The 24,190-nt window shown below is 41.6% G+C and overlaps 1 protein-coding gene across 1 annotated transcript in view; it reads right to left on the bottom strand.

Moving 5' to 3' along the window:
- The window catches only part of nrg2b (neuregulin 2b), a 65,946-nt gene that overhangs the window by 2,692 nt on the left and 39,064 nt on the right, over positions 1 to 24,190 (bottom strand). The window contains exons 3-10 of the mRNA XM_008282204.1: positions 24,038 to 24,156; positions 23,525 to 23,645; positions 14,534 to 14,592; positions 10,486 to 10,509; positions 6,848 to 6,950; positions 4,300 to 4,429; positions 3,145 to 3,272; positions 1,516 to 1,731 (exon numbers count right to left, since the gene is read on the bottom strand). Of these exons, the coding sequence (XP_008280426.1) occupies positions 1,516 to 1,731; positions 3,145 to 3,272; positions 4,300 to 4,429; positions 6,848 to 6,950; positions 10,486 to 10,509; positions 14,534 to 14,592; positions 23,525 to 23,645; positions 24,038 to 24,156 (900 nt within the window). The remainder of the gene's footprint in view (positions 1 to 1,515; positions 1,732 to 3,144; positions 3,273 to 4,299; positions 4,430 to 6,847; positions 6,951 to 10,485; positions 10,510 to 14,533; positions 14,593 to 23,524; positions 23,646 to 24,037; positions 24,157 to 24,190) is intronic.

Genomic DNA, 24,190 nt, shown 5'->3' with positions numbered 1-24,190 from the left:
CTGTTACTACAATTTTAAACTTCTCAGGTGTTTCAGGTACTTTTGGGACTAAAGCACAGCAGCAAAAACCGTGATGCAAAGAGTATTAAGAATTATGGACGAGGTTCTGTTAGATGTTGGGTACAAAAGATGGGGCTGCACTTCTCTCATGTGAACACACTTTTTGAGCAAGTGGATAGTCAGTATGGGCCATCCTGTCCTTCTGTTTTCTAAAATACTCCCAGGATGCTCTGGGCCAGAATAAGGGTACATCGTGGACAAGTCACCAGTCAGTCTGAGAGCCAAAGCCACATTTGGTTCCAGCTGGAGGTCAGAAATGTCAAAATTGTGAATTCTATGACTCACCACAATGAATACGAACAAATCGACGTGGCTAAACTCGTCTTGTTACGACACACAGCGAATGAATGTGTGAACATCAGCAACACAGAGGAGGATGAATGATCAGAGGCTGTCTCACATAAAAATTTAAATTAACAGAATATTCCACCATTAACATCAAATGTTTCAGAAAGCTTCTGTCATTCACTATTATAGCTTTGTAGCTTCACGTTCACTTCGGTGATACACTGAGTTTCCAAGTTGAATCTTCACAATTCTTTTACAAAGGAAGACATTTTTGAATCGCAGCACAACACACACAAACAAGCACCTGCACTCACACCTGCTTCTCCAGCCCACCTGACCCGTAAATCTTCTGATTGTCGGATGAAATATGCAAACTCCAAACAGAAACACTGCAGCGGGTTGGCTCAGGTTTTGCACGCAGAACCTTTTCGCCATAAAAAATGGCAGCGTTAACCGCTGAGCCACCTCCAACACCCACTCAGTCAGTCAGTCAGAATATAAATAACATCACTGCACATGTGCGCTCACAGCTACACGACGTGTACGACTGCTGCTGCACCTCACAGAGTTCAGCTCAGGTAACGCACAGCAGAGATAACACAGTCAGAAACACAAATTCATGTCGCTCATTGTGGATTACGTGTTCGGAATAATAAAGAAAAGCACAAGAGGGAGATGTGTTTTGTTGTTAACGTATTTTATAAATAAAATGAGTGACTGTCACAATTATACCACATTATTTTAGAAGTAATTTAATGTTAAAAATAAGCTGTTTATGTCACGTATCTGTATGTCTGTGGTGCACGTAAATAATACAGTCATAGCTACATGTAAAGCTTGTTTATACAGGAAGCCAGAGGGCATTCTGGGACATGTAGGAAACGACTAAACCATCAAAACTAAATTGCTCCAACAAAAATGATATCCAAAACCTTAACAAAATCTGTGAGTGTTGTATTCTGACAATGATTATTTCATCACATTCAGCTCCCAGGAAACACTGATTTCACCTTTGAGTCACCGGTATTTGGGTAATGTAGTCCTTCGCACAAAAGAATCCAAACAAGCAGCTGCCACTTGGTGTCGCCAGAGAGCAAAACAGGGTCTGGTGTGACAAAAACACAACAAAGGAAAAACCAGCATCACTGCCGGTGCCACTTCCTCTACCTGTCGCTGTGAGGTGAGTCTCTTAGAGAGTCGTAGGAGTCCCCGTACTGCATCCCCGGTCCGGATACGTCCGCGCAGCCCCAGTGGGCGGCCCTCCTCGCCATGCACGCCGGGCTGCTGCACTTACTGGTTCCCACCGAGCTGGAGAGCCCACCTGACTGGCAGTCTGAGTTCATACTCTCAGTTCGCTCCATGCTCCACGTCTGCTCCTCGTGTCTGCAGGTGAGGAGTTAGAAAAAGGTTACAGCGGCACGGAGGAGGATGCTGACGGTGAAATGAGCGTTGACCCGGAATAAACCAGAAAAAATGTCAACATCGTCCAAAAAAAAGCAACGCAAAGCAACATCAAGCGATAACTTCGAAGGAATACTCGACCCAGTGTGGAGGATCGGTGTCAAGCGTCAGTTTTTCCGACCTGAAGCAACCCGTGACCTCATGTTACCTCACACACAAAAACTATTCCACTGAGTTCCACAAGGTGAGGACACAGATTTTAAAATTGGGGAAAAGAAAGCACAGGTGTTTGATCGATACTCCATCAGCAGATACCCAAAGTTGAGGAACTGAAATTGAGAGAAAAGTTGGATTTTGATGAAAACAGTTCATCAAACTATTCTGTCATTGACAGTCATCTACCAGCCGTGCAAGTGTGCAAAACAGCAATAAAACGGGGAGACTCATGTTCCTCTTGTTGAATGTAGCTTCTGCTGGAGCTGTCAAAAGCCTGGCTGTTTGTAGGTGAGGTGCTAAAACTAAAAGCTAGCTGGATTCAGAGAGGTTGGCATGTTTCAGGTTTAGCAGTTATGCCAACGCAGTAACTTCCGGGCTTAAAAAAATAAAGCTAAGTGCCAAAACTGCAGTTCCTCAAATGCACACTTGAGGCTGGCTCCAAGAGCGACTTAATCCCCACAGACGTAGGTGTTAAAGAGGCCGACTTTACAGCAGAAATAAAACTGTTTGCAGCCTGGTACAACAAATGGGTTTGGTCTCTATAGCTAATTTCTTCTTTAACGACAACTGTACGAGGGGTGACTCTTTATATAACCCATCCATTTAAATTGCATTAAGGCTCAAAGCTGTGCACATTTAAGGGTGTGGTTGGACAGTCCACAGCTTCTCCTCTCAATCTTTGGATGAACTGGGAGTTAGGAGGAGTCAGGCGCTGCCGACATGGTTACAAGTGGAGCTACCACACCGTCAAAACCAAAAACGTCAGGCTTAATCCATCCTTAAATGCAGTTTTCTGGCCATGCCCAGCGGCTGTAGCTACAGTTGGAGGTCAACTTTAAAATGATGAATATACAGCAACTTTTAAAAGCAGAGTTTGCAAAGTGATCTACAGACGGGTCAAAAAGGAGGCCAGTCCAGCAGAACACAAGCTGAACTCCGCTGACAGCAAATCAGAACACGTCACTTCATCACCAAAATGCATTTCCTCTGTTAGTCCCAGCGATATCAAACCACACAGGTAGCTCCGATGTTTTAAATCCAGGTTTAACAGTCTCCTAATATAGATGAGATGAATTCAACAGAAATCTCCTTATGAGATCTTGTGTAATGATAAATAAAGACAGTAGGACGCTTTATGTTGGACTTTTGCGTGCGTCCTGGTGTCCATGTGTGGTTTACCTGGAAGCATGTGAGGCAGTGGTAGAGTGGTGGGAGCGGGTCGACATTCGACTGCCTGCATAGTTGCCTGCACGTTCGGCTCCGTGGCTGATCACACACTCCGTCGTGGGGACGCTCTTAGAGATGTACTGCAAAAAAAACAAAACACATAAAGATGTTTAATTACTTGTAGTTCAGCTGTCTTATTTTCTACATACAAAACAACAACAAAACCTACATAAACGTGAGCCGACGTCTCAGCATCAGAGGGTGTTTCTGTGTCTGTCTGTTGTTTTTCTCTCCTCTGTGCTTCCACTGTTGCTGTTATGCTGACTCATGCCTATTATGCCTCCAACGGGATGGTAGGTGTTTTCTGGCCTCTCTTTAACATCTGTCGGCTACGTGGCACCAAATTTCCCTGCGATGTCAGCGGATCACACTTTTATTTACACAGATCCTCTTGTGGAGGCAGAACCGCTCTGAAGGCTGAAATAACTTTATTGCTGGAGTGAAGTCTGAGTCCCAAAGCTGGACGAACTTGGTCAGTAACCGAACCCACCGAGGCTCTGAAGGCTTCTTGTGCAGCTTCCTCGGGTGACGCTGACATCTAGTTCCAATTGTCTTTTTCCTTCTTCTGTCCCTCTTTTAGCCTTAATGAATATCTGAGGCTATTCTGAACATTCTGACACCAACATACTATTTATAGGACGGCTATATTTAATTGAAAGCACTGATACGTGTGCTTTTATTTGAGCAGACGCTGTGGGCTTTGACAGAGAGCACAAAATGTACTTTTATCTGATTGCTAGCGAATAGATGCTTGCAAATTAATTGCTATTGATGTATTGTATTGTGCTGCAGAAACTAAAACAATATCACAGATGCTAGAAGTGCCTTTGGCAACTGCACCGACTCTGGAACTAACTTTACACTTAAACCAGAGTTCTGATTAAAAAACACACAAAGCTAAATATTGAAAAAAATCTGTAGATTCTTCCCTATATTTAAAAACAACTGTTCTCTGTTCCTGGAGAGCAGCTCCTCAGTGTGCCTGCAGTGACCTGTTCTGGGCGTCGTTCTCAGCACGACCTCGGGATGACTTTATCTCCAGAGTTACTGAGTTTATATCTGACCTTGAGCTGCGTGTCCCTGCCTCTGCTGTGCGTTTGGACTCACATCAACCATGGGGATCTCCTCTGGACCGGGCCCCGGGTGGTTTGGTCCGTTGGCCATCATGCGGTTTGGCTGCTCCACACACTGATTCTGGTTTTGGTGTAGGTGAGTCTGCATCTTCTTCCTCTGCTTCCTGGCGGTATGACGACGACGAAGAAGAAGCAATGAGTGATCCGGCAAAGGTGTTCAACTGGAAACTATCTGTCGTCTGTCATCTTGCTGACACTGACACTCAAAACACTGCAGTAACATTTATAGTTCTTTTAACCACCTACAAATTAAGTTCTTTTGTTGTATTTATACTGTAAAATACTGTGGATTGTGAGACAGAATGCTGTCGTCTGCAGGTTGACTGGTTGGTCAGTGTGCTCTCATCTGACCCGATTCTCATTGGTGTAACTTTCACAAGAAGAAAAATGCTTCATCAACATCATTTCAGGGTTAATCTACTATTTTTGGCAGCAGACTACCTGTGAATACCCCCACGTATTCACAACTTTGGTGGATAAAAAGTCAAGCGTAAACTTTGCAAACTGCAGTTTTCACGTCACGGCTCGACAACCATCAGGGTCGATCGTCTAAAAATGATCGGCTAACTTGTTTGAGTTATAGTCCTCGATATTTGTTCAACCAGTTGATGTAGTTTTATTTCCTATGTGTTTTGGTCTGAATGTGATTCAGTATGAAACAACCAGGTTCAAATTATTCAACGTGTATTTACGATTCATTGAAGCTAATAATCCTAGCAGTTACAATCAGTTTAACTTTTTTATAAGTTAATGCAGTTTCAGTCAAACAAGATTATCTTTAATTGCCTACAGCAGGGATCTCCAACTCTGGTCTTCGTGAGCGACTGTCCTGCAGGTTTTAGATGTTTGCAACACACCTGACTCACATTAATGGATCTCCAACAGCTTGTTGTCAAGTTCTACACAAGTCTGTTAATGATCCATTAATTTGAGTCAGGTGTGGTTGCAAACATCTAAAACCTGCAGGACAGTCGCTCAAGAGGACCGGAGTTGGAGATCCCTGGGCTTTTGTGTAGATAAACAAAAACACTGTGAAGGAGGAGTTAGTATCAATTAATAGGTGATCAACTTCACTTGATTGGACTTTTTAGAACATGAAAAACCAGCTAACCAAAGCAATCCAACTGAATGATTAGCATGAAGCCATCAGAGTGAATTAGAGACTCTACAGCAATGAGAGAAGCAAAATATTGTTCTTTAAATATACTGTACTAAAGTTAAGTTTTTGCACTTAAATAATCAATAGTGATTTCTTCTCTGAACGTCTTGGATCATTTCATTTAAATAAAAAAAGCTTAAGGAAGTCAAATATTTCACCAAAGACCAAAGACAGAACTACATTTTTCTTCTTTCCTGCTCCATTAATCATCTCACAACCATTCAGATTTATTTCATGATCCTTCAGATACATCAGTATAATAATAATAATAATAATATAATAATACACTCTTGGAAGCTGAAGAGCATTGAGGAACCTTTTGAGGAACCATTACTACTGTGGAGGAACCCTTTGAGTTCAAAATGGTTCCACAGAAAACTTCGTCAAGGAATTATTTTCTGGGGTTTGTGGTTCCATTTTGAACTCTTTATTATCGCAATAGGGTTTTGTTTTGTTTTTTTAACCCCCCAAATATAAGGGAAAAAATTGCTGGAAAATATTGTTCCGAAATAACATCTAAATTTGAGAGACTTTGTCCAATTTAGGCAGATAGGGATCTTGGTTTGAGTGTTAAGAGTCATTTTCATACAAATCTGTCAGCAGAAAGTCAAATAAGATCCTAATTTCCCCAAAAAATACAACACCAGACTCTAGAACGTGGATTTAGTAATGTGTCCAATATTGTTGAAAAGAACTCCATCATTTACTGAAAAAAAAAACAACCTCAGTTTTAATTTCTAGTGATGAAAAAAACACGTTTTATATGAGATTAAAAAACAGCCTTATAATAATGCCAGCCTCGTTATTTCTTACTCATTAATGAACTTCACTGATTACCTGCATGTTGTAATTCTGCGTTGTGCACAAAGACAATAAAACGTTTTAAGGTCTGAAGATAAAATAAATAAAACAAGGAGTAAATGCAGGTGTAAAGAGTCCAAACGCCACAAAACAATCATCCAGAAGCCCCCGTTTGAGTTTTTAAAGGTTCTTCCAGCAGGTTGTTTTCTGAGCTGAGCTGGTAAATGTTCCTCCAGGAAAATAAAATATCCCCAGACTTCCTCGATGCTCTCCCACTTCTAAGAGACTATATAAGTCATGGGGGACTTTTAGTTGGACTTTAAGTGCATTTTGCTATAAATACTTCCATAAAAATATGATTCTTATTAGAATTTAAAAGCAGGACTCTATTGTAAGAGTACTTTTACTTAAGACAAAGATCTGAGTACTTCTTCCCTTTGCTGCATCACAAGCAGACGAGCAGGCCGCTAATTACTATTGTTCTTTCTAACAGGAGGTTAATTTAAAAGGTTTAGAGTCTCTCATAAATGGGGAATCATTTATCTTTCCTTCAAAGACATACTTGGTTTTGCAGTAGGCCACCACACAAACGATGCCAACCACTAACAACGCCACACAGATGCCTGTGATCGTCAGCACCCGCCTCTGGTAGAGCTCCTCAGCCTCTGTGGACGCAAACACACACACACACACACACACACACAACAACACACACATGTTCACGTCATGCACGCACACGTTCATGCATTGCAGACGACACGCAGACACACACACACACACACACACAGCATGAGTGCTACTCCACTGAAGGCGACTACAGAAGCAGTTCTCTCACTATAATGTGCTGCCATCATGTCCCCTGTGCTGCACTACTCCTGCTCTATCTGCTCACATGTCTTACACTAGCATACTGCAGACATACTACAACACAGACGAGTTACTCTACAGTCTAGTAAATAGGATGAAAAGCAGAGATGTTAACCTACATATCCTGACTTCCTGCTGTCCCTACACAAGTGTAATTTACATGGCCATGGGGATGTGGTGCTACAGATGGAGGGGATGCATGCCTGAGTGGATGGAACCAACGGAAAGACAAGTCGTCCCGATGACAAAAAAAATAAATAAATACAGAAATAAATAAGAAACACTGTTTAAAGTGTTAACGCCACAGCGGCCTGGGAGCGAGTTGGAAGTTTGGCATTCACAGAGCTCACCTTAACTGTCGCACAGTCGGTTGGTTTTAAAACTTAATTGTGCTTTTTATATACGTAGAATGTTTTTGTCTGAAGGCTTTTTGGCGCATGCACCCGATTAATCTAGCTCCAGTTTAAACAGAATTTACCTCCAAATACAAATGAACTTAATTAATTTCTAATCAGCAATTTTTTATTTTTAGTTATTTTTAACAGGCTGACAATAAATGTTTTTCTGTCCTGTGGTCGGCTGAAGCTGATAAGTACGGCGGCCGACGGGGGCGAATGACGTGCATATACACAACCGAGCTGCATATACACGAATGAGTTGCATAAACAGAAACGCTGCATATCCAGTCACACGATGGAAGTGCCCCAGGCCTCTAGGGGCAGTAGTGAGCTTTTCACCTGAGAGGCAGACAACGGCGAGCGAGACAAGTGACGTTAGTTGAGGGAAAAGTTGTATGAAAAGCTTTGTATTCTCTCGTCTACGTGGATAAACATCACTTCAGCACCCAGATAATCACAGTGACTGAAAAGCTAAAGACTTGAAAACTGCCCCTAGAGGCCTGGGGCACTTCTGTCGTGTGGCTGGATAAGCAGCATTTTCTTTTTGCATTTGTTTTCATTCATGCAGCACGTCTGTATTTGCAGCTCGTTTGTGTCTATGCACGTCATTCGCCCCCATCGGCCACCGTAGATAAGTGACTTTTAAAATAATATTTTAGTAACCAAACTAAATCCTAATTTTGTCGACTCTGTCTTTAAGTTTCTTCACATCTAAACGGCATTCTCATTCACGCTTTGAAGGAAATGTAGTTTTATTTTGAAAGAAGCACCTTTTCTCACTGAAATTTAAGCTTGTGACGTAACAGGAGAGCCTTCCAGTAGCAAAGAGCCACAAAGTCTGATGGAGGATCTCTTTTTTTTCCACTCGCTGTTTGGTTTCGGCACCAAAACTTTCAGGAAATATTATAGTTTGGTTGAAAACTTCACAACGATTCATGTGGGAAGCTAGTTGAAGTTAAGCCAAAACATCACAGTTTGGGGTTAAATCCAACCCTTTCGCCTCCGTTTTCTGGGTTACCATGGTGACGAGTCCCATCCCATCTAATATATTATGGGATGGCTGAAATCAAGCGACAGTAAAGGAAAAACTTCAAAATGTAAAGACGATATATTTACCATATAAGGCAGATATAAACTACATTTCCCTCAAACTCTAACTAAGAAGGCAATTTAGCTGCATAAGAACGCAATATTAATAAACGTTATTTTATTTTACTTTTGCTGCCCTCCACCTTTACCTTTTGGTCAAATAATTGCAACAGTATTATCCACAGTAAGACCATGTAAATTATCTTAGCGGTTTTGGAGCGAGGTTGCCAATAAATGCGTTGTAATAATGTGTAATTATGCAGTAATTTATGTGTTTTGGCTGCAGGAAGTCGACAGTGTCCAAATTTAAACTGTCATCAAAGACGATTACCTTAGCATATTTTGTTCCTTTATTATTTATTACACTTTTGCTCACATCCAGTCCTTCAGACAACAGTCCTTTGAGATTTAAGGCTATACTTTCATGACATATTTAGACCACATCACACACGACGTCTTTAAACTCATTGATTTTCTAACAGTTGTGCGGCGGCGCTGTGTGAATACGACACCATCCCGGTGCTTGTGCTTGATTCAGGTTTGGAAACGGCTCCGCTGTGGCGTAACACTCTGTGTCAGAACGGCAAGCGCAACGACACAATGACAGAGGGAGCAACGGACAGAACGGAACATGAGGGGAAGAGGGAGGGAATAAAAACAGGAAAAAAAGCAAAGGGGTGAGGAAAGGGGGAGCACATAGACAGAAGGAGAGAAAAAGGGGAGCAGGGGCGTGTCCAGGAGAAAGGCCTGGGGAGGAACCAAAGCCTGACCTGACTTTGTCCCTTTATCAGCTAACTGGATTATAGAGGTCAGTAGATTGTTAGTTACGGCCAAATTAAAGCCCCTGCAGGCTGGCATTAACTTTTAATTGTCCTGAAACTTCTTATCAAACAAATATTTGTGTTTAACCTCAGTTTAGACTCAAACTAACGCTGCTTACTGCTATCTGTGGATCTAAATATGCTACTTATGCAAAAAAAAAATTTGAAAATGGCTGCTTGGCAGTTAAACCATCACCTTTCCCCCTCTCTGAAAAGCTCTAGACACGCCACTGAAGGGGAGGGAAGAGGGGGTGAGGAAGGGGAGTCTTTAAATAAAGGGCCTCTGTAGGGATTGACAGGCCTACGAGAGCCTCGGCCCGGCATTGTGTGCGTGTCACAGGGTACTGATACAGAAAGGCAAAGGGAAATGGGAAGTCGAGCTCCGCCGGCACAGTGGGACCAGCAGCAATCGTGATTTAGGACAGGCGAGCTCTCGACTCTGACACCGAGTCAATCAAGGGCATAATAATAAGGACAGACTATGTGGTCAGGCCTTTTGCTCGCTTTTCTGGCAACGCTTTGCAAAAACACTCGCAGCTCGCATGTTTTTACTCGACAGGCTGCTCAAGCCAATATGCACATTGACGAAGCCCAGAGGACGAGCCGGGTACGTGCATCCATCAATGATGTGAAACCTTCTCTGATTTTGTTTTGTTTGGACAGAGAAGGTAGTTTTTGCTTTGATTTGGCATCCAGATAAACATGATTAGCATTGCGGGGGCCATTACATTGTGCTTTAATTCACCTCTGCACTTTCTTTCTTTAATGCATCCCTTCCCGCTTAATTTGTCTCTTTCTCCGATGTCTGCGTTTTTTCCAAATTTGTCAGATTAGAAGAAGGGTGCATGCAAAGAAGGGAGGTTAGGAGTCTTAAAACCAGGTTAGTGGACAGGAGAAAAAAGAGGGACAGGTTGAGAGAGACCCAGTTGTTGGTTTTAGGAAGAAGATGGCACAATAATGTGTGACTGTGAGAGGATCTTGGCAAACCCTTTAAGCACAGCAAAATGAATAATAATGTTCCATACCCATAAATTCAATTCTGAGAAGCTCTGCCAGCGCAGAAAGTTGTCGTGGTAAAAAGAAAGAGACAGATAGGGTCAGGTGTAATGTCCACTTTGGAGCAGATCAATTATTTCCATGTCCTGCATACGCTGAACCAGGATATACGTTAATTAGTGCCATCAGTGGTGGTGATTGACACGAGTACCGTCCAGTAACAGACAGACAACTCAGACAGCCTCAGCTCTGTGACCCCCAGAAATGACAGGAAAAAAACAAAAACAAAACCAGAAATCAAAAGCGAAGGGAGAAAATGAACCAAAAAAAAAAAAAAAAAAAGGCCGAAGGAAAGAGAAAAAACCAGCAGGCAGGAGAAGGCATGCAGAGACAAGAGACAGACGGACAAAGACAGCAAGACAAGAAGCCACATCACTTACTGCTATATTTACTAGACCTCATTTCTGGAGTAAAACAACGTCGGACAGAAATACAACACAAAATAATCATAATAATAATAATAATAAAAACACAAAAAAGACGAAAGGAAAAGAAAACAACAAGAAAACGAAAGATATAAAAAAAGCAGTGAGTTACTCTCCAACATAAAAACACAGTACAGTCGATGAGGCTGGCACAGCAAATGGGGGGTGGGTGCAGTAACTCGTTTGACTAATGGCAGTTGTGCGCCTTCGTATTGATTACAGCATACCTCTTCTACAGCGCTTTGTCCCGCTACTGCAGCTACTATAACCCCGTCATATAATTTACAGAGAACTCATCTCATCGGCATTCCCAATTTCCATGGCTTTTGCATGCATTACAGGCCACAACGAGAGGAGAGGTCAGCCAATCTCCTGCCCACCCTGACCTTAACGGAGGGTGTCGCTTCACCATCACAATGCAAAAAAAACAAAAAAACAAAAGCACAGACAGGTTTCAGCGGTGTGGACGAGGCTCGACGATGGGGTCAGAAATAAGTAGACGTTTACATACAGTAAATGGACGGAAATCCTTGCGCTCAAATTTGACATAATTCAGCGTGAGTACAAACAGACGAACAGCAAAGCAAGACGAATGAAGCAACAGTGTTTAAACTCCTGGAAACAAGAAGAAGAGGGTCATTTCAAATCCCTCAGGTTTTACCTCCGTGTGATTGCTTGGACAACAACGTGAGAAAAGGCGGTTTTGTTTGTGTGCAAAAGCATAGAGGGATCTCGTTATGCGTGTGGTGTGATTCTCTGATTGTAGTGACTGTCGCTGCCCATGCAATCACACAGGAGAGCGACAAAACACACCCCATTTGCATCCCTGTGTTTTAAAGGAAGCGTTCGACATTTTGGGAAATCCACATATTTGCCTTTTTCTTGTCAGAAGTCTCCAGAGAGCCGGGTTGTGCTAAAACTGAAGCAGTTTGTGTTTCAAAGTTGTTCAGAACAACCACACGCCGGCCGTCAGAGAGACACAACGCTGTTTAAATACGGAGAAACTGCACATTATTTTCAGACGGTCTCTCGAGGGAAGACATTCACAGTTAGCTAGTTTGCATTAAAAGTGCCAAATATCCAGCCGGTCTCAAAAATTACATTTCTGTGCAAAGAAACTGCACTCTGATTTACGTTTTGAAGGAAATGTAGGAAATTCTTCAAATATGAGGCGGTTTGTGTCCAATGTTAGACTATTATTCTTATGCTTTAGTTCCGTTTTACTCACTGTTTGATTAGATTTAGGAAAATATCACAGTCTGGGTCAAAATACGAACCATTGACTTAATTAGCAGCAACAGCGAAGCGATGAAATGAAGATACGCTGAATCTCGGAGAAAGTACGTTTCCCTCAAAACGTAAAGTTTAGTCGTATAGAGACAGGACCGGGTTGTGTCACAGTGTCTGAAACTATATCTAGGTTATACATAAGAAGTCGACTGATACCATTCACATGTCTGTACTTTAATTACGAAGCTGGAGGCACGAGCTTAGCTTAGCATAAAGAGGAACAGTTACTGTCAAACAGGAAGCAAAGTAAAGTTCACTTACCAGCTCAGAGGAATTTGTACAATCTGAATATCCACATGTGAAAGAACCAGTACTTATGCACATTTTTTATTTCCCTATGTGTTACTTTGCTGCTGTAACACTGCAAATGTCCCCATTGTGGGATGAATAAAGGCTCATTTTATCTTAAAAGTCACAGAAATGACAAGACTTCCAACCAGGAAGTCGTCTCACCCAACCTAAAAAACCCCATTTCAGTTTTTACATGTACACCAGCAGTGGTAATAAGGCTACATCTACACTAATACAATTCATGTTAAAGCACATATTTTGTGCTACATTTACACTAATAGGACTTTTTTTTTTTTAAATGTTGGTGATCCACTTTAGTTTGGAAACTCCAGATTTGTGTTTTAATCGAACGGAAACAGAGATTCTGGGAAGCAGTTGTGCAGACTCCATGATTAGGCCTTATTTAGTCAATTTTCCAAAAGAAAACCAAAACATCAGCTTTGACTATCAGCTGGTAATTCATCACAGATGGTGCATTAAGCTGTTTTCAACATTGCTGTCTTTGCTAACTAATTTTCCACCATTGCTATTCTTCGTCCACTTCACATTTACTTGCAATGAACACAGATTATGTTGAACTAAAATGCTCATCTGGACAAAGATCATTTTTGTTTTAAAATGATATATCACGTTATTATGCAGATGAATTAGTGCAGATGTAGCCTCAGCAAGCCTCAGTGCCGTTTAGCGCACCAGGCTAGCTGTTTCCCTCCGTTTCCAGTCTTTGTGCTAAGCTAAGCTAACTGCCTCGTATTCAACGTATAAACATGAGAGCGGTACAAGTCGTCTCTTCTGTTTCTCCTCAAAACAGCAACTAAAGGAACTTCCCCAAATGTCAAACTCTTCCTTTAATTAAATACCGCTGTGGTCAGAAGCAAAAAAACGTGACAGTTTCAGAACATCTTCAACCCTGAAAGTATTTCAAGCAGCATGTAGCCATTAAGAGACTTTATCAGATGATCCATGGATGCTCAGAGTGAAAACAACGGGTCCACATTCATGATCTTTTTTTAGCCTCAAGACCAGTTTCTCTGACCTGATATCCAGAAACTCAACTTATATGCCGATCAATATCACATTGGGACTGGCCCTCAGTCGAATGAGCGCGAGTGATGCTTTCAAATCTCATTACCTGAAGACTCGAAACGTTAAATATATTCTGACTCTAAATCTTATTCTCGTACACTTGCCAAATTGTTTGGATTTTGGACAAACACTGTGGCTTTTTGTAATGATTGGCAGCTGTTCAAAACAACGTCAGAAGGACTAACAGAGTCCATCTGAAGCCTCCAATTTTCAGTCCTACTTCCCAAAAAAAATAAAAAAAAATCAATGAAAGACTTTTTTTTTTTTCTTGTTGTTTAAAAAGAGGGACGCAGCATTGAGTCAGGACGTCCGGTCTTGTATTAATAACTTCTATCCACACAGATTTGCCTTGATCATTTGATTTAATTTCTTTTATTTTTACTGCACCGATGGACCATCTACAAAGGAAAGTGACAAAGTGAAACAATGAAAGCAAATAACTTCAACCTCCTGTATTGTGTTAATTCTCTGTCTCCTCTGTTTCTTTTCTCTCTTTTTGTTTTTTCAGTGCAAGTCTCTGGATCAAGCTGCAACAGAAGCATTTGGAGTGCAATATATTTGTTGCTTACTGAGTTTTTTTTTGCAGCTTTTGTAGGTCAAGTAAATAATAAATGAGATTTCAAGCAGGTGAACTGGAGTGAAAAATATATGATAAAGTTAAATTACAAACATCTCTAGATTGTGGTTGTTTCTGGTTGCCAGAGGAGCACCACAGAGGAAACCAGGGGAGACAGGGAAAGAGGAAGGGGTGGACACAGAGGTATGCAAACACACAACAACAACACCACACACACACAGCTCATTAACTTACATTAAACAAACACACCCACATTTTCGCACACACACAGCTCCCTCCATCCAACCCCTCCGATGTGGCATGCAGCATCTCAGTGGGAAGGAGACAGACAAGAGCAAATGGACATACTGTAGAAAGTGGCCATGACGGAGTTTTGACAGCGGTCCCCCGTATAGTCATTGGGACACCTGATGGAGGGAAAACGAGACACAGAGGGGGGAGAGAGGGGAAGGGATGGGAGGTTAAAAATACAGAGGGAAGAGAGAGGATAAAACAGGAGGAAAGAGAGGAGGAGGAGGAGGATATACAGATAAGAAGGAGGGGGAATAAGAGAGAGAGAGAGAGGAGGGGAAAGAGGGAGACATAAGAGAGCAAAGAGATGAAGGATTAGAAACAGCACAATCCACCAACTACAGCGACAGAGAGAGAGAGAGAGAGAGAGAGAGATGACCTGCATACTGTGACATCACCGCCATCAATATGACATCACCGCTACAGTTCAGACATCATCACAGTCATGGGAGGGGGGGAGGTCATGTGATGGTGGTGCAGGAAGTAGGAGGGGTCAAATGTACAGCAGTTAACCTCCGACCCCTCTCAGACACACAAACACTTCCTGACCATACGGCTTCATCGGTCGATTTGAGTCATTTCATATGGCGGCGATGCAGGCGTGTAATTCAGGGCTTAAAGATAAGTCAGGTAAAATATTTTTGGCTGAGAGTTTTAGGATTTTCTTGCACTTTTTATCTGTTAATAATAATAATAATAATAATAATAATAATAATAATAATAATAATAATAATAATCAGAACCTGTACTGGAACCGCTGGTCATCATTTTTGTCTGTGTCAACTTTTAAGGCTGTGGGAGTTATATTTGCACTTATTTTTTATGTTACGAGGTGTGTCAGAAAAGTTCCAGGACCTGAAAGATATATTTCAAACTACAAACTCCAAGTTTTCTCCTTCCAAGTAGTCCTGCTGGAGTCTAACACACTTTCCCAGCCTTCTCTTTACGCCGCCATGCACTCCTGGAAGGATTCCTCCAGGATCCTCCTCAGCTCCGACGTCACTGCCATCTTGATGTTGTCTTCAAAGTGGGTCTCCTTGATGACCCCCTTGAGCTTGGGGAAGAGGAAACAATCCCACAGAGGCAGGTGGGGTGAGTAGGGAGGTTGCTCCAGCACAGAGATGTTCTTCTCAGTCAGGAACTGTCGGATGCTCAGGACCTTGTGAGCAGGTTGTCATGGTGAAGCAGCCACGATTTGTCCTGACACAACTCTGCCTCTTCTGAACGAAGCAAACACCACAGCAACTCTCTGTGCTGGTTGATCGTCTGAAGGGGAAAACTAGTAGTTTGTAGTTTGGATTTTTGAATATATCTTTTGTGACACTAGTCCTGGAAGTTTTCTGACACACCTCGTATGTCATTTTGTCATTTTTCTGTGTAACACCCAGCAAAAGAAGTTCCGTCCTCCTTTATAAAGTTGAATCTTATCTTGTTTCCAGGGATACTGACTCCTTAAATGGCTTCCCATGTAAGATGTTTTGTTGGTTAAAATACAAAAATTCCTTTGATTCTGTGAACATATTTGACATAATAGGTTTGTGTCCCAAATGACAAAAATGTAAATTTTGATGAAAATCCAGCAAAATATTCCTTCAGTTCTGTCTAAAGTGACACAAATTCACCCCTATGGCAGATTATGGATTCTCACTCAGTTTATTCTGACCTCAGCACATGTATTAAAACTGGTTTAGGCATTTCATGAAATATTATGCAAAAAAAAACATAAGGCGATTTCAATGTAAAGTAGAGAGAGAGACAAAGTAAAGTCAGAGAGTCAGGGAGAGACAATTCACACGTGTCACGAGTCACACGAAGCTAAAGCAAGTAAAAGAAAACACATGTTGCCGGAGTCTGTGCTAGATACAACCTGCATATAAAAGATGGACGTAGCCTTTGGGTCTGAAAAGAGAAAAGTGGAAGTGACCTAAACCTGTATTCTTTCAAACAGCCAGCAGGGGGCGACTGTTCTGGTTGCTAATTAAAATCCTCCTGCGATACAGTCCAGTAATAATTTAATAATAATTGTAACTTATGATACCATTTAGACAAAACAGATGATAAACTCTTGGCTTTAAGGTTGAGCTACCCTGTGATTGACGGACTTCTATCGTATTGGTATACATGGCATATTTAAGTTCTGTTTATATACTGGTCTATGGTGGTGGGGCAGATGGTTATGTTTTTCATATCATATGCAGTTCACACACATTTTCATAATGAGCTCAGTATTCAAGACTAACAACTCAAGGGTTCACTGCTACAGTTGCAAAATCACTTCAACTGGCAAACATGTTAGCTCAGATTTATTAAACAACCAGTAAAAAAAAACAAAACAAGAGAATCAAGTGGTAAAAAAGTGTAAACCTCCTTAAACTAATTTATGCCTGAGTGGGAGCAGTCATGTTAGCACTTTAAAAACCCAGTTAGCCTATTTACAATCCCAGCCACAGACTGTGTTTAAAATATGGATGTAGCGGCTCGATGTCACCTCCTGGTTTGTGCACTACTGTTTAGGTAGCCATCCTCAAAAATGTACCCTGCTTTATCGTCGATTTGACTCAAAATGGCGCTATCATTTACAAAATAAACATAATGCTGCATTCAAAAAGTCTTGAAACTAGCGATAGAGGCCATAAATTTATTAGTAAGATGTTCACTGAGGTAATAAATCATGTGAGAAGTGTGATCATTTCCTCATCGACTTCTATGCAATTTGGCAATCAGAGGAGTCTCCCTCTGCTGGCTGTTTGAAATAATGCAAGTTTAAGTCACTTTTGCGTTGGCTTCTATTCAGACTCGGAGGTTGCGTCCTCAATATAAACTCTATACATCCAGCAGATCTGAGCAAGATTAGCATTTTTTTCAACTCATGTTTCTTGAACCTTGACTTCAGATGTTTCTTTTGATTCTGTTTTGAACTCCATCGTGCTCTTTATGGACATATTAGACTGTACATGCTGCTGACTGCTCCACTGTATTTACCAGCTAACTGCTAACTCTAGTTGTGCTGAACAGGTAGTGTATTGTCAGTTCATATGTACCTTTTACTGAAAACTGATGCTGTAAACAGATGGATCAGATCAACTAAAACAAACCACAATGCACACTAAAGCTGAGGTAAGCTGCATGGTAGGAATTCGCTGGACTTGTTGGGTTTCTCTCTACAACATAATATCGTAATGCTCTAACTTTACTATGTGAAGTGTCCTAAGATGACCTATGTCGCAAATTGGCTCTACATAAATAAAACTGTATTGAATTGATTAATTCTCTTCAGGTTTGTCCCTACAGCAGCTAAAAGAGGCAGCGCACCCTGTTTCAGCAATGCAGACGTTCAGGAGAGCCCAGCCACGCATCCCCTCATCCAATGCAATGTCCTCGCTCTGCATAATACCATGTTTGTGTGAACTCCATAAATAAATAAACCCTTAAAGGATGAGCACCTGCAAAAATGGTAAAACTCTTAAAAACTGTTTTTTCAAAAATAAAAATAACAGCAGTGCATACACACACACATATAGAGACAGAGAGAGAGGCAGCCCTCCACAGTGTGCGAGCATGAAAATGGCTGGAATAGGTTTTGGTATTTCTTGGGCATAAATAACAGCAACAGTTTACATGCAGCTGCAGAATGTGGTGTTGTGTTTCTGGATGGGTGGCGAGCTGTCAGCGATACCACGGGCTGAATATGATTCATATTCTGGCATCAGCCATCAAACTCACAACACTGAAACTAACAAGTAGGCTCCTCACCGCATCGCAGCAACTCCAAAATTTGTACACACAGAGTCCACAATACTGGTGTCTCTGGTTTCATTAATACTGGCTTCTTCTTTTTTTTCTTCTATTAATCCTCATTCTTTCAATGAAACACTACAGATCTCATTTCAAATGCATCCTTGACAAAAAAAAAAAAAAGAATCTTCTTAAGAGTGTGCTTCAAAATCTGAACTGTCTTGGACTGTGTGTTCAAATGGGTGTCACGGCTTTTACCCAGCCGGGAATAATTGATTTAATCTTTTTATTGCGGGTAATTGATAGTAGATCAGCTTTTACTGCAGTCAAATGGAAAATAGGCATGTTATAGAAAACCTGATCCGACTGCAGTGCACATTACGCCGTAGATGAATCACAACAAGTGACCACAGTTTTATGATATCATGGGTGTGGCTCCATTACACTCATTACAGGATAACAGAAGCTCCCCAGCAGCTTCACGCAGCCCTGGTAATAACCGCACGCTATTTATTACAGTAATTTAGCATCAGGTCAACAAATTCATCCAGTTTAAAATGCAAGGACCTCCGTGTTGCCCTCGTGCACATACTGTCCATAGAACTGACTGTGTATCCTTTTCTCCTCTTTCTCACCACTAAAGAGACAACTTGCATTTTGAATCAATTACAGCAAAAACCCTCAGTAGAGCCCACTCAGCAATTTCCCAGAGAGATATAAATAGAGCAGAGATAGAGAGAGAGGTGGGAGACACTCGGTGCAGAAGCAGCCCTATGCCGGCAAAGCTTTTACTGTATATCATTTCTTTTCTCTTTCTTGTCTCCCCGTGCTTCTCATTTCCCCCTCCTCTCCTCACCCTTTCTTTATCTGCCTGTGCTTGCTCTCCCTTTTTTTTTTTCTTTCCTCCCCCGAACTCTGCTGTTCTTTCAGGGAGAGGGGGAGAAAAAATAAAAAAAAGCTTGCACACCTTTTGTTCCAGCCATTTGAATGAAAGCAAAGTCTGTGATTCATTTTGTTATATTCATTATACAAAGGCTCATCAAATTTAACAGGAAAAAAAAAAACAGACAGTCGTGGACATTATGTCGAGGCATCAATACTGATCTAAAGTCATGGCATTTGTAGATTAGATTACATTAAATGAACTTTATTGATTCACAAAGGGGGATTTGGCATTTTGAACCTATAGCCAGGATCACGTTTTCCTCCCAACAAAGTTCTTCTACCTGCAGCTCCACACAGACATCCTACTGGAGGCTCAAAGAAGCATTGAGTAAGCAAAACACACTCAGCGTTAACCTGGCCACAGCCTGCCAGAGGGAATGTTTGTATGTGCTCGTCTCCACTTTAACCTCCACACTCTACTTTATCCAGGACGCCTTTCTGTATGTGCCGTCCTCCACTTTAACCTACAGACTCCATTTTGCAGTACAGCATTACTTTCCCCTTCAGGGAAGAAGAGATTACAGGTTTCTATGGTCTGCACAAAGGAGCTTGCAAACACCACCTCAAATTCCTCAGATATTTACATTTTCTTTGCTGCCTGCCGGTGCCATGCGCTGGACTGATTTGCAGCCGTTCCGACACAGAACGAGGGAGAGAGTGGAGGTCTACATATCTCTCAAGTGAACAAGCATCGCAGACAGTCTACAGACAGCAGTCTTATTTACATCCTGTTATCCGCTGGCCCTAACAGACAGGCCAACAAAGGATGACAAAGCTAAGAAGCTACAGTAACTCTCTGGAAACTGCTGGCTAGTCCGTCGCTCGCTGCCTGTACCTTCCTTTAATATGCAGCGTGTTGCATGTAGCACAATCATGCACACAAGGTTGAACAATCCTGCACATTTTGCACCCCTAAACTGCTACACAAGCTGCTCGTGATGACTATATGAACCCTCTCAAACAAAGTTTTCTGCTTGTCAGCACCATGGAATAAAAAAAAAAATCTGATTTATCCTTCAGCAATGACCGGAAGGTATATCAGATGAGAGGCAGAGAGAGAGAGAGAGAGAGAGAGAGAGTGGAGGGGAAACAAGGGATAGAAATACTGAAGAGAGAGATGTAAATGAAGAAACAAAGAGTGCAGATGTGAAACAGACACCTAAGGATCTAAGGAAGGGATTCTAGCAGATACATCCTATTGTACAGGAAGCAGAACAACAAAGCTTTTGATCATGCATGACTTTACACGCCATCTGTTATCCACACTGTCGGGAAACGTGTTTGCTGCACATCTACAGAATGACCCAGTGTGTACGGCAAGGGGGATCTGAAAGATTACAGTTTAGAGAATATACATTTCGCTAAGTGGAAAACAAAGGGGCTTTTTTTTATAGCTTAGGTCGGTACAAAGCTTTGGTTGCAAATGCAGATCGTAGTCGAAAACACAGACGTTGGTTTACGCTGCCGGTTAATGTGCAGCGGAACGAAAAATTGCTTCAACTAGTGACATGCAATTGAATTAAGTTTATCCAAATTTAGCCAACAAGTCATACTAATGCCACTGGTTTAAGTTAAATGAATTATAGTTTACATTGCTGCAACTTCAGTTTTTTCCAAATTAAACATTTTCTTTACCCAAACACAAAATCTGTAACACGATTTTGTCGCTAAACTTTTTCTTTATCTTGTAATTTTGCCCAAAAGAAAAAAACAAAGCAGCTGAGTTGCAGCAGAAAAATGTGAAGACACACAACGCTAAAGGAATTTGTACTTTTGCTAAAGCTAGGATTTTAATTTTAAGTGACATTTTAATTTGATGGAATCCATAAAAGCAAACCACCAAAGCAGAAAGATAAATGAAGTTCATTCAAATCCACACTTCAACTACAGCTCAGACACATGTTTAACGAAGCAAAGAAGGGCACAAGATGATCGCTAATATGATCCTACATCTAATGCTCATGGTGTTTGTGTCCAGGGCTTTACTGCTGCACCATTTGCTAATATGCATAAAAATATTGCCTTATTTTTTCCAAAACCAGCGATTAATTACGACGAACTGACGCATTTTGGTTTATTATTTTAATTGCTAGAGCTGCGACTTGCGCCATGTTCGTATAAATAAATGTCTGTCTGTCTCTGTAATAAGTTGATATAACAGCAGTGATTCATCTAATATTCACTTCATGAAATTTTTTTTTTTTGCACTTGCTGTTCTGAACACCTACCAGTCTGGTAGCTGTTTCGTGGGAAAAAAAAAAAAAAAATCCTCCCACTCGCAGGAAGTGATGCACTTTTATGTTTACAGTTTGTTTCCAATGAACACAAAGAAGACCTGGACCAGTAGCGGTTCTAGCCACTCCCGGTCTGCGTCAGAGCAGAGAAAGTTACGACATCCCGGCTACTACATCTACAGATCCAGCCTGGATTGGCAGTTTGTCTCGTCTCTTACCTGCAGGGACGACACGAGACGTGGTGACGCAAATAGAGGAAGATATATTTAAATGTTTGTCAGGTCTGAGCCATGTATATATTACTCACCTCCTCCCCATACACCTGCTTCTCTGTGTGTGTGTGTGACGAGTTTATATCTTAGTGCGGGATCCCGACGTCCAAAACTTAAGTGTTTGCCACAAAAAAAAAAAACATGAAACATAAAGAAACGTGTGCATTGTTGGGATTATGTGTAGTTGGCAGCTTCATCTATAAAGAACTCTCAAATCTTGTTAGTCGTCTTAGAGGTCGTCACCAGAAAACTACAAAACACATGGCCGATTAGCTTCAGCACCACCGTCAATCCTGTTTAAGCATGAGTAAAACAAAAGTTGTCTGCTAATCTGACAGCAGACGATGGCTTTCAGCATTTTGCCGGATGTCATTTCAGAAAAAAACACTAGATAATATACTTTTCAACAATTTGCTCTAAACAAGAATGTGGTTCTGTGACATCGGTGACAGCAGGCTGCAGGTAGCACACTGGGTAAAATCTTTTATGCCATGCAAAGGCTATTTAATGCTCTTATTCTGGGCATATCTCGCAGAAATCGGCCGTAATAAATAGCACAACATAAACTCGTCTTATCGGAGTTCATCCATCTATGCATTAGCGATACCCGCCTTATCCTACAGAGGGTCATGGGAGGCTTTAGCTTATTCCGGCTGACATTGGACAAGTACAGCCTGAACGGATCGCCGCAAAGAGAAGACAAACAACAGTGCAAACTCAGACTCGCAACAAGAAGCAATTTAGAATCATCAATTAAGCGACCATACGTATGTTTGGACTGTGGGAGGGAGCTAATATCAGAGGAGTTCAACTCACTGGACATCTTTTAAGTATTGAAATCAGTCTGTCCTCTTTGCTTTTGAGTGCCCTCAGCTTGCAAAGTGTTTCATGGTTACATGCCAACAGAGTGACCGACAACAGAGACAGCAGCTAATATACTCTGTCAACGGGACGTCCTGTTCCACTTCTCATGCCAGTGTTGTTCTTCTGAGCAACCCTGAGCTCGGTAACATTTCAGCACAGATACAACTAAAGCAGAATCAACCATTATATTTGATATTCGGTTACTCCGTCTAAAATCATCAGAAACTTTCTGCTCAAACCTCTCTGATTTGCTTGAAACTTTTTTTTAAAATCCTAAACTATGAATATTTAAAACACTTTCCAAGATTTTGAAAATTTGTTTCCAGGACGTTTTTACGCAGATTTAAGGCTGTGTTTGAATGACAACATCTCAGGAGCTTTTTAAGACGAAACCCTGAAGTATTTCTCATCATGACATTGATTCTGAATCTGCAATATTGGACAAGTGCACACAAAATGCACACATACATGTATAAATCTGTAAACTTCCATCACATCTTCACCCTGGATACTAAAAACAGAAAACACAAGTAGCTACTGTTTTCCCTTGGTTTCACTTGGTTTGGACTAAATATATTTATTGCCAATTTAAAAAAAATAAAAGCATATAAAGACATTTACTCGGCAGTCGAGATGTTCTTTCTTTACACCTTTTGCATTTTGTCCCACCTCACTCACTCTTAAACGACCTGATGTTAAAGGAGCAGCAGCAAACAACAAATTGTGAACGAGCGGTTAAAGATCTGTTAAAACCATCTGCTCTGTGGCTTCGGTGGAAACTGAAAAGCCCCGGCGACGCGGTGGTCGTGGGTGGGCGGTCGGGCTGCAGGTGTGGAGGAGATACAACCAGGAAACAGAAGACGAGTGACCAGCAAACACTGAGATCACAGACCGACGGAGACAAGAGATAGAGAAGGACAGAGCGGGTGGAGAAGACAGGGGGAGCGACTGCACAGTGACGACTGAGCTGATGGACGCCGAGCGAGGGACGGACTTACTTGCAGGACAGCTGGTTAATACCATGTATGAAGTAACAGTCTCCTCCGTTGACGCAGTACGACTTCTCCGAGTCATTGCAGCGTCTTGCATGACTCACACCCGGACCGGGAGTGGTGGTCACTGTGAGGAGGGCAGATTGACAGAAAGCAGACAAAAAAAGAAGAAGAAGAAGAAGAAAAAGCATAATGTTTTTCTTTAATATAACAAAAAGTTGCTAAAAGGCGCCACAGTGCAGCTAATTTATCCACCTTTTGGGCTTCAATGCTTCAATGAACTGACAGCGTTTTCCTTCACAACTACTGGTTTTGTGAGCATAAAGAAGCAGCAACACACTTTTTAAATTCAAAACTGTTAAATATATTTGCAAGTAATTAAAGTAAATATTCAGTTTCCCTTATTTCTGTTTTGCTACTGTGAGACAAGCAGATTTCCACAGCCTGCAAAACGCTTGTGCAACAGTTTGTGATCATCCGATCGCACAGACAGACAGGTAGTAATGTGTTGTTGCTCACAGATCTGCACGCTGATTATACTCGTGGCGTTTTCTTGTCCTAGAGAGTTTTCCGCCACGCAAGTGTAGTTGCCAGAATCTTCCACGCGGACACGACTGATCTGCACCTTTGAGTTTTTTCTTGAGTGAAAGGGAAACAGAGAGAGAGAGAGAG

The sequence above is a fragment of the Stegastes partitus genome, unplaced genomic scaffold (genome assembly GCF_000690725.1).
Source record: "Stegastes partitus isolate 25-593 unplaced genomic scaffold, Stegastes_partitus-1.0.2 Scaffold263, whole genome shotgun sequence".
Taxonomy (NCBI): Eukaryota; Metazoa; Chordata; class Actinopteri; family Pomacentridae; genus Stegastes; species Stegastes partitus.
Note: the sequence above shows the minus strand (reverse complement) of the source record. Positions and strands in the feature narration are given on the sequence as shown.